The sequence below is a fragment of the Tenrec ecaudatus genome, chromosome 2 (assembly GCF_050624435.1).
Source record: "Tenrec ecaudatus isolate mTenEca1 chromosome 2, mTenEca1.hap1, whole genome shotgun sequence".
NCBI lineage: Eukaryota > Metazoa > Chordata > Mammalia > Afrosoricida > Tenrecidae > Tenrec > Tenrec ecaudatus.
In genome coordinates, this window is record NC_134531.1 from 154,571,659 (window position 1) to 154,587,914 (window position 16,256).

At 42.8% G+C, this 16,256-nt stretch overlaps 1 protein-coding gene across 1 annotated transcript in view; it reads right to left on the reverse strand.

Annotated features, from left to right (window-relative positions):
- Positions 1-16,256, reverse strand: part of PPP2R2B (protein phosphatase 2 regulatory subunit Bbeta) — a 342,103-nt gene that overhangs the window by 62,177 nt on the left and 263,670 nt on the right. Inside the window, exon 5 of the mRNA XM_075543149.1 lies at positions 9,734-9,911. Within this exon, the coding sequence (XP_075399264.1) occupies positions 9,734-9,911 (178 nt within the window). The remainder of the gene's footprint in view (positions 1-9,733; positions 9,912-16,256) is intronic.

Below are 16,256 nucleotides of genomic sequence, written 5' to 3' on the forward strand. Positions count from 1 at the left end.
ATAACCTGTACAAGCTGGAACTTGACAAGACTGCCTTGTTTTTCCAGGTCCCTCAAGACTGCCTTGTTTTTCTAGGTCACCCACTTTGTAGGCGAGGTTTTGTTACTTTTTAAGAAAATCATTCTCTCTTAATGTTCCTTCTCTAACAGGTTTCTACTCTACGGAGGTTCCAGCATTCTCAGGCTCCACTGTCTATTACTTTTCCCTCAGGCTCACTGCCATGGAGTCGATTCTGACCCCCAGCGACCCTATAAGACAGTATTAAACTGCTTCTGTGGGTTCAACCTTTCTGAGAGCAGAATGCCTCCATTTTCTCCCATGAGGTAGCTGATGTATTTGAACTTCTGATCTTATGGGAGTTAGCAGCTCTATACAACCGCCACTATGCCATCAGAGCTCCTGCATATTATTTTAAATATTATAAAAGTATTTGTTGTCAGGTGCTGTCTAGTCCGTTCCAACTCATACTGATCCTGTGTATAACAGAACAAAGCAATAACCAGTCCCACGCCAGCCTCACAATGAAGCGAGCCTTCAGATCTTTTCTATATTTATACAACCTTTTTGCTGAGGAATGCATTATAATCTACCAATAGGCATACTTAACAAATTGCACACACATTCACAGAAAGAGAGGGAGAGAGAATTAATTGACAGGAAGGAAGTGCATTTGAATCTTGTAGGGGGATTTGATTCTAAAGCCACCATTGCCTATCCATTTAATAATGTTCCTTTAAATCCATTCATTAATTTAGCTCTTTTGCTAAGGAGCCCTGATGGTTTACTGGGTTATGCGCTGGGTAGCTAGCACCACGGTCAGCAGTTTGAACCCACCAGGTGCTCTGTGGGGAAAGATGAGGCTTCCTGTTCCCTCAGAGACGGATCATTTTGGTAAGCCAAAGGAGCATCTACTTTGCCTTGATGGGAGCGAGTGAATTTAAGCATTCTAGAATTCACTAGTGGCACTGGTGAGTAAGCACTGGGCTACTTATCACCAGGTCAGTGGTTCAAACCCACCAGCTATTCTGAAGGCAGAAGATGAGGCTGCCTGCTCCCAGACTTACAGCTTCAGAAACCTTATTTGGGTCTCTATGAGTAGGAAGCAACTAGGTGGAAGTGAATTTTTTATGAAGTTTGGATTATTAATGAATCTACAATCTTCCAGTGTTTTTTTTTGGGGGGGGGGTGTGCAAGGGACATGGGTTGCCAAAGCAGAAAATAAAGAAGCCCCAAACAAAGAAACAAAACCAACCCCACCCTTCCTAAAAAGGCCTGATCTCATGGAACCTATGTTCCAGTGGGAGACACGGTCCATAAATAAGCAAATAAAGTATACAGTGTATCAGAGAGTAAGAAACCCTGACAGCATAGTAGTTATGCACGGCTAACTGCAAGGTCAGCAGTTTGAAACCACCAGCTTCCCTGGGCAGAGAGGGGTTTTCTACTTCTGCAGAGTTAAAGTCTCAGACACTCACAGGGACACTCATGCTTTGTGCCATAGGGTTGCTTTGATTTGGCTTTGACTCAATGGCAGTGTGAGTGAGTGAGATATTCCACAGTGACATGGGAGAGAAAGCGTATTGAGGCGAGTGGCGTGGGAGAGTTGTCACAGACTGAACAAAAGAACGGTTCCGGGGTAAATCAAGTGTTCTACATTTTTGGGGGTGGGTGTCATTTTCACCCCGAGTCCACATCGCCGAGTTAGCACTGTTAAAATTTTGGTGTACCTCCACTTTATGTAATCAAGTTTAGTAGTTAGAGTACTGGCCAACCTACCCCCTCCAAAAAACTCTACAATGAATACAATGTTTCTTTATTACTAAGCAAAGGAAAGAACCTTAATTTTTAAAAAGAAGTTTTCCAAATGGGAAATCTTTCAGGAGTGAGCTAAGAGATAAGAGCCTTCTCTCTGTGGGTGAAGGTCAAGTGACTATTGTGATAAAATTGAAAACAAAGGAGTCTAAAACATTGTGATTCCATTTTGGTTTCATTTCCATTTTGCCAAGAGAACTTGAGAAGGTAATTTTATCTGAGTTCCAGAATCTTTACCTTTAAGTAGGCATATTATTTACTCGGTCCATCTTTGAGTAGCAATAAGAAAATGAGAAAGGGTTATTTATTAAATGGTTGTATATCAGTTATAAATGACGTCAACGTCTGAAGGAGGCATGTATTCTTCCAGGGGTAGTTTTCTAGGCACGAATTTTGTGAGCTGTAAAAGATGACTGTCCCTTATGTCTCTGGAACTGCTGGTTTTTCTTATACTGACCATGCTTATATTTCCCCAAGCCCTGCCCAAGGCAAGCACGGAAAGGAGAGACCAGCAAACAGCCCTTATGCAGGACAAAGGATTCTACTCATTAGTCAAGTTTACCTGGGTAAGGCACCCATGTCCAAAGATGCTGGCGATGCTCACATTTTTAATTGGTAGATAATAAAATCTGCCAAGACTGACGATGGAAAATAGCCCTCAAATCGAGCATATTAGAGTTGGTACCTATTTGAGGGAAATGAATCCCCCCTTTCCTTTGTACGATATGAAGTTAACAAACAAACCCATTGCCACTGAGATAATGACTCATAGTGATCCTATAGGACAGGGCAGAGTTGTCCCTATGCGTTTCTGAGACTGTAATTACTTGTGGGAATAGAAAGCCCCATCTTTCTCCTGTGGAGCTGTTGGTGGCTTTGAACTGCCGGTCTTGCAGATGGTAGCTCAGTGCATAACCACTGTGTCCCCAGGGCTCCTCCATTGGTGATTAAGCATTCATATGGTGTTAGCTAGAAGGGCATACAGAATTCCAAGGGATCTCTTTCTCTTAAGAGCTTTACAAGAAAGAAAGGAAGAGCCTGTGTGCAAACAGTCACTGGACGGCTGCCAGTTGCGAGCCGACCCCGAGGAGGCTGACAGCGACTGACGCGAAACTGGCTCCTGCTTTTGAAATGCTCCAACCTGCTGGAGGCTTGGGGCTGTGATTGGTTTGCATGACTGGGACCACTTAAAATCTACAAACTCTTTATTAGTCATGCAGCACAGCCTGAAATTCTACCACTGTAAAACTTTCAACATTTCCTGCAAACATCAACTACAAAGTTACACACTTTATGAAGCATTTCAGCCTATTTCATGATCCTCCCTGCTCCACAAATCCAAAGTACTGGGAGTAAACCTTTATAAAAACACTTTGAAAAACAAACACATTCTTTTCTAATTTGATATGCCATGTAATACGGTAAAATTGACTAGAGTTTAGAGTAAGGCCTACATTTTAATTCCAACCTTATGATCAATTTAATAATCTCAAAATGGCTTTGAATCTGTTAATTTATCCAGAGAGAGAGAGAAGTACAGAGAAAGTGATGAGAGGGGGAATGAAAGCAGGGAAGAGAGGGGATAGGGGCAGTGGGGGTAGAGGGAGGGGGAACTTATAGATGATGTGTATGATATATGTAATGTTTAATACAGGCTTAAAAATTGCTAGCTTCACCCTCCCTATTATGATCAATGTCTGTCTCTCTCTGTTCCCCACCCAACTTTTATGGTTTTGTGGTATGTCTACTTTGTTAGACTGAATGACAATCTTTGGGATTTCCTTCCTAGTATAGTTCTGGTTAGGCTGAACTCTCAGGGACGGCACCTTGGGTGAGTTGGGACAGGGAATGAGGGAGCAGAGATTTCGTAGCAGGCTCATAACTTCACTCACTTTTCAACTGATAGAGGTGTTGCAGGAAAGAGATTTTGCAAACGATTAAAGTCTCTAATCAGTTGATTTTAAGTTAAGTTCAAGAGAAGATTATCCTGAGTGAGCCTGACTCGAACAGTTGGGAGGCCTTTTTAAAAAAATGCCCAAGAGACCCACATGGGCTCTGGGTCTACAACTACACTGCTTTCCCCCGCAAACCGCCCTTCCTGACTGCTGCCCCCACGCACCAAACTTCAGCTCAGGATGGGGGCACTCTAGCCTGCTCATGCTCTTCCCTGACCAGCTGCCCAAGTCAGTCACAACTGTACCAGCAAAGTCTTTGTTATAAATCTCATTCTTTAGGTACACACACACACACACACACACACACACACACACACACACACGCACACTGGCTTTATGTTTCTAGTTCAACCTTAACCAATACACTAAACCTTCCGATTCAAAGGGCCATGATTGCAGGGAGGGAGTTTTATTCATTTTCCCATCGCCAATTCACATCCGAGGTGCTCAGTAAGTGTCAATGGATTTGAATTCATTCTTATGATTTAGCAGCCTTGGCATTTTTTTCTAATACTGAAAACAAATGATAGGTCAATATGAGTATGCCAATGTGTCAGTCTTGTACAGAGTGAATTGTTCAGCCTGTCATTTTAGGAGAGAAGAGAATCCAAGCAACGAGGCAAGGAGGACAAGGGGCTTCCAACCCAGAAAGACCCTGTAGGACAGAGTAGAACTGCCCCATGGGGCTCACAGGGCTGTCATCTTCATGGAAACAGACGGCCGCACCTCGCTCCTGTAGAGCGGCCGGTGCATTTAAATGACCCATTATTCAGTAAGCAGCTGAGCACAGAATGGCTCCTTTCCAAGTCAGAGTCATTACCATTGATTAGGCCTGCTTTCTGAGTCATGCATGCTTCTGAGTACTTTTCGTGATTCCCTTTCTTAACCCTCACACCCACCTTACTAGATAGCATTGTGATCCCCATTTTATATCTGGGGAAATGGAAAAGGTCAGCACCCGACCAAGGTCACAGATTTTTAAGAGATGAAGTTCAGTTCAAACTCCTGAACCTGACTCCAGAGTCTATATGACCAATTACTAAACTGCCATACTAGGAGGAGGCTGAAGGAGCCCAGGATGAATCTGCACGGTCTAATTCTTGCTCTCTCCCTTGGCTATATGAGGCCCAAAGGACTTGCCCTGTGGGAAAAGAAGCCCAGGCTCTCGATACCTAGTCAGAAAGCTGTAGGACTAGCCTCAGGCACAGAGGGTCAGTATCCACACTAGCTGACTCCCCAGTTTGAGGAAACCCACCAAGGCTGCTCTCTCTGCCCTGACCCCTCAGGTCAGCGCTCTCTAAGTGTCATGAGAAGAGATGCTCTCTTTCATACAGATGTCAAGGTGAGGGTTGTATGTGACACTGAGTCCCTGGAAGAGTGAAAGAACCCACACCAACAAGAGATACTTGTAGTATGGCCCAGAGTGCCCCCCCCCCCCCAAATTTGTCCGGGCGAATCTCATCATTCAAGGCAAGGAAAAGCTGCTGTCCATGGTTCTGAAGAGAGGCGAAGCTGGAAGCTAATACAAAAATCAAGCTCACTGCCATCAAGTCAATTCTGATTCATAGCAACATTGTAAGACAGAGTAGAACTGCCCCATAGGTTTTCCAGGACTATAAAATCTTTACCAACGCCTACTGCCTATTTTTCTCTCATGGAGCCACTGGTGGGTTTGAACTGCTGACCTTTTGAGCCAAGTGATTTAATGGTCCCTTGAGGAGAGAATCAACTCCCAAAGAGCATCAGCTCATTTGCCAAATAAAACTAATGCTCAGGGTTGCTAAGACCAATGTCAGTGTACATTTGGCATCCAGTTCCCCTTGGTTAAGCAGGGGAAAATTCTGTTCGATGCCTTGAACTTGGACTTCTTCAAGGTATGCCTTTTGCTTTCCATCTTTCCTTTATCTCCATACCACTAAGTCTACCTTTCATTCTTTCTTTCCACGTTTGCATTGTAGAGATTAACAGTGTCTGGCACACTCTAGGTGTGCAATAAATAGTTGAGGGACATAGCATTACCTTGGGTGGGGGGCATGGGACCTTGAAGATCCTGCATACTTAACAAGGGAACTTCAAAAGGTTTTCAGACAAATGGAATTTTAAAATAATAGAAAATTTCCAAAAACTTTTTGAAGCCCCGGGCTATCTGGTAAAGGGTATAATGAGCAACATCTCACAAAGATCACTCTACTGCAGAGCCGAGGAAAGAATCCAGAATAGAGAAGACAGCTCCACTAATAGACTCGTCAGGATAGAAGCCACCGTTCTGACATTCAAAACCAATTGTTTCCTTGTCCTTTGAATGGTGATGGTGATGGTGATGGTACTAGTTCGTTTAGTTAGTAATGTACTGAGCACGCACATGGGCTTGCATGTGTGTGTATACACACATACACAGGTGTGTATATGTACATATATAAATAGAAAAATTCTTATGCTCCTCTTTGATAGAATTGTTCTACACAGATGATGAATGGAGGTTTGAGGAAGCTAAACAGCATGTTCAAAGGTACACAAACAGAAAGTGATCGAGCTGAGCACCAATTCTTGGCTTGTCTGACTCCAAAGTTCTCAACAAAAATGTAAGTGGCACACCAAATGCCAGTTGCAAGAAATCACGGTTTAAAAATCAACAAAACTCTATCTCAATACCACGTCTTATTATTCACTTCGTACTTTTCTATACATGTCTGTGTTTTATACTTTAATTGCATTATTCAATGTTTGTGAACTCCTGGGACCAATCTGGCAGTTGTAATTTCTAATATACATTACAAATACCTAATTAAAAAAACAAAGATGTGTTTGCAATTATCTTACCAAATCCTGCTGCTACTGAGCATTAGGCATTGGGCCCCTCAGCCCAAGGTTGGCAGTTCAAACTCAACAGTTGTTCCACAGGGGAAAGATGAGGTGGTCTGCTCCCATAACTATTGACAGTCTTAGAAACCCTACGTGGTTTCTATGAATCAGAAATGACTCCATGGCTTCCCATTGGTGGTACTTACACCATGCATTGGGAAACCCTCCATGATTCTGTCATGAACCATGTTTCATCTGACTCTTTAGCATAAAAGAGACAATACAGTTACTAAATAACATATGATTTAGGATCTACCTCATGGTTGGTGTTTTTCTGAGACTGTTTTGAAAGGTGGTCGCTTCCTACCCCAGGCGTGGCTGTACTTCAGTCACGATAGGCAAAAGGGTCTCCATTTGTAAACTCAGCTCAGTGCTTAGGGCAGGCTGGATGAAAAGGGCTATATAGATATCAGTTATCATCATATTCATGATGACAACGATTATTTTACATATGGATGTTTTAAGGGTGAGTGGCACGGTCTCATTTATATGCCAGCATCTGGCAGGCTGGCAGGCATCTGCAGAATATAACCTCAATTGCACTATTAATATTTTCCCCTTTGCATTCTCCCCAAGGCATCTGTCTCCCCAAATGCCTCAAGAAACGTCCACCCCCTCAAAGGCCTAGAGGCAAAATGCAGAAAACATGTCTGCTAGACTGGGGAAAGCAGAGGCTCAGAGTGACAGCAGCTGAGCGCAAGCAGACTTCTGGCTGTTGGAACAGTTGCACGGGGAACCACCGCCCACACGCATTCCACTAGCAGCTGCACTGACTGGCAAAATCTGTAGGCAGGTTCCTCCAGGCCCAGAAATATGTTGCGTCTGTTCTGTGCAAAACACAGATGCCAGTCATGGTGCTGATGGTCAAGCTTCAGTGTTTCTACATATACATACCTCACAACCACCACCACCTGCTGAAAGCTGCCTTCCTTGAAAAGTCTTGGGCACTACAGAGCATTCTCTGTGGCGGGGAACTACCTAGATGTGCACTGATATCAGGTCTTTATTTTCTTGGGCACATAGCTAAACTACATTTACCAGTGTGCTTTGCAGCTAGAGGTGGCCACATGACAGGATTCTAGCAAAAGCCTCGTGCATGGGGCACTAGGGCCTGACTCATTGGCATCTCCAAGGCACGATTCTGGGAGGATCTCCCTTCTGAACACAATCATGGTGGCATTGGAGAGCCAGAAGACTGTGGGCGCAGGTGAGGGGGCAACAAAACCCCAACTAAGTCAAGTCTTTGAATTACTGATTGGAGGAGGCCAGGAGTTGATGCGATGACCATCAATAGTGGACTTGACAATAGTCTTTTCTGTGTTTTGAGCCATTGCAGGGTCAATTTTATATCTAATCATTCAGCACTTTGTCATAGTGAATATTATGTATTTTTGCTCAACAGTCTCCTGTATATCTCCACTTAGCTGGATTATTGGTCCTTCAAATTTGTCATGCCCAATCAAAATAATACTGTGTGTCAGAATGTTTTGTTACTCTATATCAGAAAGCGCTTAAATACCACAATGGATCATACAATCGCTCTGATGGAATTTGCATTCTAATATGAATAAATAAAAAATAAATTAAAAAACCAATGACAAGTTCTAGGAAGATATCAGGATAGGTGGTTATTTGAGGCTACTTAGTAATTAATCAGAGAAAATGCCTCTGAGGAGGTGACAGCAAATGGAGTCCCGAGTGACATGTATTTATCCACATAAATCCTGGGGGCAGAGTCTTCCAGAGAGAGAATAGCAAATGCAAACAATGGAACTGAGAATAGGTTTATCCCAGAGCAAGGTGGCCAGGTGGCTGAAGCAGATTGAACTAGGAGAGAGTGGTATGAGGGGATATTAAAGAGGAATAGAGAGCCAAGACTGTGTGGGATTTTGTAGTCCAGAGTAAGGAACTTGGATTTTACGCTAAGTTCAATGAGAAGCTAGGAGTTTTAAAACACAGAAAGAATAATGACATGTTGGAATGTCTACTCTGTTACATAGGAAATGCATTGTGTAGAAGAGCTAGGAGACATGGAAACCGGCAGATTTTTTGGTCATCCATGTGAAAGAGAACTCTTTTCTACTAGCCTGTGTTGGTAAGAGTGAAGAGAAATTAGTTAATTTGAATTGTATTTTGGAGGAAGCTTTGGAAGGGTTCAGGGGTAGATTGGTTTGGTGTTAGGGGAAGTTGGTGAGTCAGAGAAGTGTCAAGATTGACCCCCAGGTCAAAGGGCTGAATGGAGAACCGGCACCGAACTAGGAAACTAGTAAGGAATAAGGTTTGCTGTGGGATCGAGGCTATGACAGATTCCCAACAAAGAGTGGATTTTTATTCTGAAATTGAGGCTCAACAATAACATTGGTTTAGATATTCAGCAATTTTCTTGACTTATTTAAGTTCTACGTGTATGGAGATAATCTGCACATGTTATGAGAGTATTATATCAAGTATACAGTGGATGGGCAGAAACTAAGAGGAAGTGTGATGGGGCATTTGAGGTTTGCTAGCATATGATTTTGGTTCTTGATCTGGATGTTGGTTACACAGGTGCGTTTGTGAAATCCATCAAGCTGTAAAATAATGATGTGTGTTTTTATGTCTCTGTTATACTTAAATAAAAGGTAAAAATGAGATAGTCTATATAAAATTCCTAGCACAGTCATTGGAACTCAACAAAAGGCATACATTATTGTTTAAACTATTGTAACACAATGGAAACAGTCTCACATATACCTGTAGTCCCTGCTGTCCACACAGGCATTCAGGAACCCTTTCACAAGGATAAAACACACTAAGTGAACTCGAGTTTCTTATAATTGATAAAATCACATCTAATTTTAACTAAGGACACATAGCTGCATCCCCCCAAAGGAGTTCATTCAGAGCTGCAAACACTGCTCATCATGGAGACTGGTGAGCACCTCTATATTTTTCTTGTTTTATAGTTAGGAGGAATGAGTATCCATGTAATCTAAGAGAGAAATGTTTCCCATAATTGCTAGTGTTAGTGTAATCTTTCTATCCCATTTTCCCAAGCCAGCTCCTATCTCAATATTCTCAGGATTGACTATCTTGTTGGCTAATTGACCCCAAGTAAAGGATACTAAAACTTTGATTGGTTATCTCAAAGTTCCACAGGTTGATCCTCAGGTCATCAGCTGACATGTAGGTTTCATAGTCGCTGTTGACAGATATGGAGTTGATGTGATATGTGTGCGCGTTGGCAAACACTCTTCGTGGGGTGGCCTCCACCATCAGGTCCATGGGTCTCAGAACAGGCACCTGGGAAAGAAAAGAAAGAAATTACTTCAGAAGCAAAGCTCTGGAAAAGCAGCCCCACTGAGTGTACATGTTTATATTCTCTTGAATCGCACAGAATTCTAGCCACATGAAAGAAACGTTTAAATTCTTTAGGAGATTAACAACAAAGCTCATGCTGTTCTTGTTGACTCTATTCCTTTCAATTTTACCCTTGTTTAAAAGGATTTTTTGAAACTTCATTCTTTATTAAGTCCTCCTTCCCCTGGACATCTCCAACTGACTGCATCCCAGGGGAACTTGGAGTCCACTTGGGGGTCATTTGTTGATAGGGTCACTGGTCCAGTTTTTAATTATTTTTTTATTAAAAGATTTTATCAGGGCTCTTACAGCTCTTATAACAATCCATACATCAATTGTATCAAGCATATTTGTACATATGTTGCCATCATCATTTTCTAAACATATATTGAACCTTTCTATTGAACCTTTGATATCAGCTCTTTTTTCCCCTCCCTCCCCACACTTCCACCCTTGTGACCCCTTGATATATTAGAAATGATATTATTTTCATATCTTGCACTGACCTGTTTACCTTCCCCACCTCTTCCCCCCTCCTCTCGTTTCTGTTGTTCATCCCCCTGGTGGTGTGTGAGTGGTTATGTGTCAATCATTGCAATCTGTTTCCCCTTTCTCCCCTCGACCCCCTTCGCCCTACCCTCCTGGTATTGCTACTCCCATTCCTGTTCCTGGATTCTGTGTGTTGTGAGCTTTCTCACTTATCTGTACCTGTGCACATGCTCCAGTTTAGCCTGCAGTGAAATGCAGGACCGGGGTCATGATAGTGGGGGGTGAGGAAGCCTCGAGGAGCCCGAGGAAAATTGTGCATTTTCTCAGTGCTTTACTATGCCCGGGTTGACTCATCCCTTCCTTGTGACCCTCCTGTGAGGGCATGTCCCATTGTCTACAGATAGGTTTGGGGTCTGTGTTCCGACTCCCCTTGTTCACAACAATATGGGTTTTTGTTTGTTTGTTTTGAGTCTTCTGATGCCTGTTACCTGATCCCACAGACAGCTCATGATCACACAAGCTGGTGTACTTCTTCCTATGGATGTGTTGCTTCTCTGCTAGATTGCCTTTTGTTTATCTTCAAGCCTTTAAGACTCCACACTCTATATTTTTTGATAACTGGGCACAATCTGCTTTCTTCACCACATTTGCTTATTCACCCATTTTGTCTTCAAGTGATTGTGCCAGGAGGGTGAGCATCACAGAATTCCAGGTGTTAGAACAAAGTGTTCTTGCATTGAGGAAGGGCATGAACAGAGGCCTGAAGTTCATCCACCACCTCAGTGTATTGCCATATAAATATATGCACACAGGCCAATACCTCCATTTTATGAATTAATATATTTACATATGTACACTCCTATGCTCTTACCTCTATCCATAGCTTTGCTTCCTAGCTCTTTCCTGCTTCCTTTTATCTTCCTCCTGCCCCATCATCATGCTCGCTGTTCTTCTGCCTCTCAGTAATTCCTCTCAGCTAGATTGCTGTTGCTCCAACACTCCCAGGTGTCTATGACCTCCTTATTGTTGTTTTTAAAACTTCATTCTTTATTAATTATGAGTCACCCACCCCTGGATATCTCCAACTGGCTGCATCTCAAGAGAACATTGGAGTGCACTTGGGGGCCATTCGTTGATAGGGCCACTGGTCTAGTTTTTTTTTTAATTACATGTACTTCACAAAGGATCTTGTTTAAGAAGGCAAGCTGGTTATAGCTAATGGAACTGAGGGGCGCTACAAGAAAATACCACGAGGCGAGAGAGAGGGTTTGAAAAATAACAGAAAAAATGTTCAGACTCGATGAAGGAAAAAAGTAAAAATTATAAATCAATTATAGAATCAATTCCAACTCTTATAAGCCTCACATAGGGTTCCCCAGACTATATATCTCTACAGGAGTGGTCAGTGTCATTTTTCTCCTGTGGAGTGGTTGGTGGTAGGTTTGAACCACTGACTTTGCTGTTAGCTATCTCGTGCCTAAGTCAGAGCATCACGAGGACTCTTTAGCTGGAGGACTTGCATCAACAAATATGACACGTCCAACAACCTCTAAGTAGGATAAACACAAAGAGGTCTACACCAGGACACAGCATCAACAATCTCTGTAAAACCAAAGATAGAGAATCTTGAAAACAACGAAAGAGATGAAAAATGTCACATATAAAGATTCTCAGTAAGATTAAGAATTGATTTCTCCTGAGAAATTCAGGAAGCCAGAAAGCAGTGGAATGACGTATCTACCATGCTGAAAGAAAATTCTAAATCTAGTAAACTAAAAATTCTAAATCTAGTAAAACCACCCAAACTCACTGCCACCAAATCAATTCTGATTCATGGTGACTTTATAGGACAAGGTAGAACTACTCTTGTGGGTTTCTTAGACTGTAAATCTTTCTGGGAGTAGAAGGCCTGTTTTTCTCCCAAGGAGCAGCTGATGGCTTCGAACTGCTGACCTTGAAGTTAGCAGCTCAACTTGCAACTCACTATGTCACCAGGGCTCCTCAAGGGAAAATTAAGACATTCCAAAGTAAACAAAAGCTGCGTGAACTTGTTATGACCAGAATGGCCCTATAAGTAATGCTACAGGGAATCCTTCAGTGTGTGCGGGCAGGACACTCGGCTCTTCCTGGACCTGTAAAGATCTCTAGTAGAGGCCATTTCAAATACCAGGGCCAGGCTTTAAAGTATTTTTGGAAATTCTAAGGGTTATGTTTCACATGCTTTAAAATGAGGAATGCCTAAAAACAAGCATAAGGACTTGTTACAAGGCATGTGATTTATATGATAGGAGTAAATGTTTTCTTCCCTGCAGGCCAGAGAACTAGGCACATTAAATAGTTTCTTACACAAGAAGCCCTGCCTGGCAACCCCGAACTAGGAGAGTGTCCTGACTCTTTTTGAACTCAAGCTTATTTCTTAGTACACCTGTGTGAATGACTCTTGAGAAAGTGGGTGAGATCACAAAAGCCTGAGAGGGGCCAGACTTACAAAAAAAAAAGAATGACAGGTGTGGTCATTTAATAGAAACAGGCAAAGAAATCTAAAACTATGTCCTTTGCAAGGCAATCACCACTTGCAACTGAGCCTTGACTGATTTGGTACCTGGGGGTGAAGAAGAGAAAGTGAACACAAAGGTTCATTTTTGTGAAGTGGAACCACCTGAGCACTGTAAACCTTTCACAAGACCGATTTCTCCCCTCAGTCTTCAGGGAGCTTACCTCCCCAACCAAAACCACTGCCATTAAGTCAATTCTGACTCATAGCTATGCTGTAGAATCGAGTTCTCTGGGTCTCCAAGGCTGCAAATCATTATGGGAGCAGAAAGTTTCATCTTCCTCTCTCAGAGAGGCTGGTGGTTTTGAACTGCTGACCTTGTGGTTAAGCAGCACAGTGCATATACACTTCTATACCACATACCACTAAACCAACCAAACAAAAATATCCCAAACTCACCACTATCAAGAAAATGGACGCATGCTGACCCTATAGGGCAGGGTAGAACAGCACCTGGGTTTCTGAGACTGTAACTCTTTACAGGACTAAAAAGTCTTATCTTTCTTCCAAGGATTAGTTGATGGTTTCACACTGACCTTGAATTTGGCATCCTCACTCTTAACCACAATGAAACCAGGGCTCCTTAAAGAGGATTTAAAATTAAATGAATATTCAAGCCTTTAAGACCCCAGATGCTATATCTTTTGATAGCCGGGCACCACCAGCTTTCTTCACAATTGCTTATATGAACACATTTGTCTTCAGTGATCGTGTTGGGAAGGTGTGTATCATGGAATGCCAATTTAATAGAACAAAGTGTTCTTACATTGAGGAAGTACTTGAGTGGAGGCTCAATGTCCATCTGCTGCCTTAATACTAAACCTATAAATATATGCACATAGATCTATTTCCCCATCCTCATATATAAATCTATTTACATATGTGCATGCCTGTATTTAGACTTCTATAAGTGCCCCTTGCCTCCGAGTTCTTTCCTCTATTTCCTTTGACTTTCCTCTTTTCCCAGTATCATGCTCAGCCTTCATTTGGGTTGCAGTAATTTCTCTTGGTTACATTGCCCTTGATCAGTTCCTACCAGACCTATCACACCATCCTTGCCATTAATTTTGGATCACTTGTTGGTCCCCTGTCCTTTCCCCCACCACCCCTTCTCCCATGTCCCCCAGGAACCATAAGTCCCGTTGTTTTCTCCTCCAGACTGTTCATTCAGTCTATCTTATCTAGCCAGACCTACAGAGATAATAATATATACAGAAAAACAAGGCATAGCAAGACAAAGTGACAAAAGAAAACACAACAATGACAATGACAACAAAAAAACCCCAATGATCGAAAGCAGAGGGGGTGGGGGACAAAAACAAAAAATATAGGAAAAACCTGAAAATAATTGAAGGTCTGTTTGTTAACCTCTAGGAGTGTCCTCTAGTCGAGTCCGATGAGCCAACTAGCTCAGAAGCAACAAAGCCCACATGGACGAAGCACACCAGCCTGTAAGATCATGAGGTGCCAAAGGGACCAGGTATCAGGTATCAAAGAACAAAGAATAATATCAGTGTAAATGAGGGGGAGTGCAGATTGGGGACCCAAAGTCCATCTGTAGGTAACGGGACAACCCTTTACAGAAGGATCACAGGGAGGAGACGAGCCAGTCAGGGTGAAGTGTAGTAACAATGAGGCATACAACTTTCCTCTAGTTCTTTAATGCTTCTTCCTCCCCACTATCATGATCCCAATTCTACCTTACAAATCTGGCTAGACCAGAGGATGTACACTGGTAAAGATAGGAACCGGAAAACACAGGAAATCCAGGACAGATGGTCCCTTCAGGACTAGTGGTGAGAGTGGCAATACCGGAGGGTGGAGGGAAGATGGGGTAGAAAGGAGGAACCAATTACAAGGATCTACATATAATCTCCTCCCTGGGGAAAAGACAACAGAAAAGTGGGTGAAGAGAGGGAGACATCGGACAGTGTAAGGCATGACAAAATAATAATTTATAAGTTATCAAGGGTTCATGAGGGAGGGGGAAACAGGGAGGAAGGGGGAAAAAATGAAGACCTGATGCCAGGGGCTTAAGTGGAGAGCAAATATTTTGAGAATGATGAGGGCAACGAATGTACAAATGTGCTTGACACAATGGATGGATGCATGGATTGTGATAGCCTCCAATAAAATGATTTTAAAAAATAAAATTAAGTAAATGATTCAGAGGAATCCTAGAGCTCTCTATTGATTTGGTGCTGGATATTCTGACCACCAAAGTGGCCTTCAGATCAGGGCTTTCTGAACTACTTTATTGTGGTTCAAGCCTCTGTTGAGTATAGCCTGGGTCCAAAAATCGAGTCACTGCCAATTCACAGAGACCCTCTGGGCCGGGATAGAACTGCCCCTGGGAGCTTCTGAGAGGATAACTGTGTGTGAGATTAGAAGCCCCATCTTTCTCTTTCAGACGGCTGGTGTTTTTGAACTGTGGACCTTGACCTGGAACAAACTAGTTTGAAGTCTTGCTTGCGATGACCACATAGAACAAGTCAGAGTTTCTGTGAATACTAGCCAAGAGCCCCTCCCTCTCCCCCACTTCCCATCATGGAGAATGGTTCTTTAGCACAAGCTGCGGAAGAGCAGGAACCTGGGTTCTGGCCTTACACTGACCACTAAGGAACAGCGGGGTGGTCATGGCTAAATCGCATGTTCCCTTGGGCTCTAGCTCTGTCACCTCAAGAGCAGCAGCAATAGCAGTTGTGCCCTAATCGTCTGCAGGGTGTTCGAGGGACTGGTTAAAGTGATTTACACTGTGGCTCCCCTTCCCACCTGCCTTTCCAGTAAACACTTACTGAGCAAGATCTTGGAGGTTCAAGGGTGAGCAAAGTCAGATGATTCCTGCTCTCCTACAGTTAACTGGTTAAGATGTTGAAGAGATACAGGAATTGAATATGTAACTTTGTGGTTAGCAGTTCAAATCCATTAGCTGCCGCTCCCTGGGAGAAATATGAGGCTTTGTGCTCCTGTAAAGATTCATATCTTAAATAAGCCAAAGAGGATCACGATGAGTCAGAATTCACGTGGGGACAGTGAGCTTTGAGTTAAAGAGCGAGTGTGACAGAGAGGCAGAGAGAGAAAGGAGGAGGACAGAGGGCGAGCAGACAGAGTGCTGACAAGGTCTGTAAAGACATTCTTAAGTGTGGATGAGTCTGAGGTGGAATGTTATCAGGCACATGAAGTATAATGATACAAGTAAATGTTTTCTTCTCTTCAGGTCAGAGAACTAAGCACATTAAATGGTT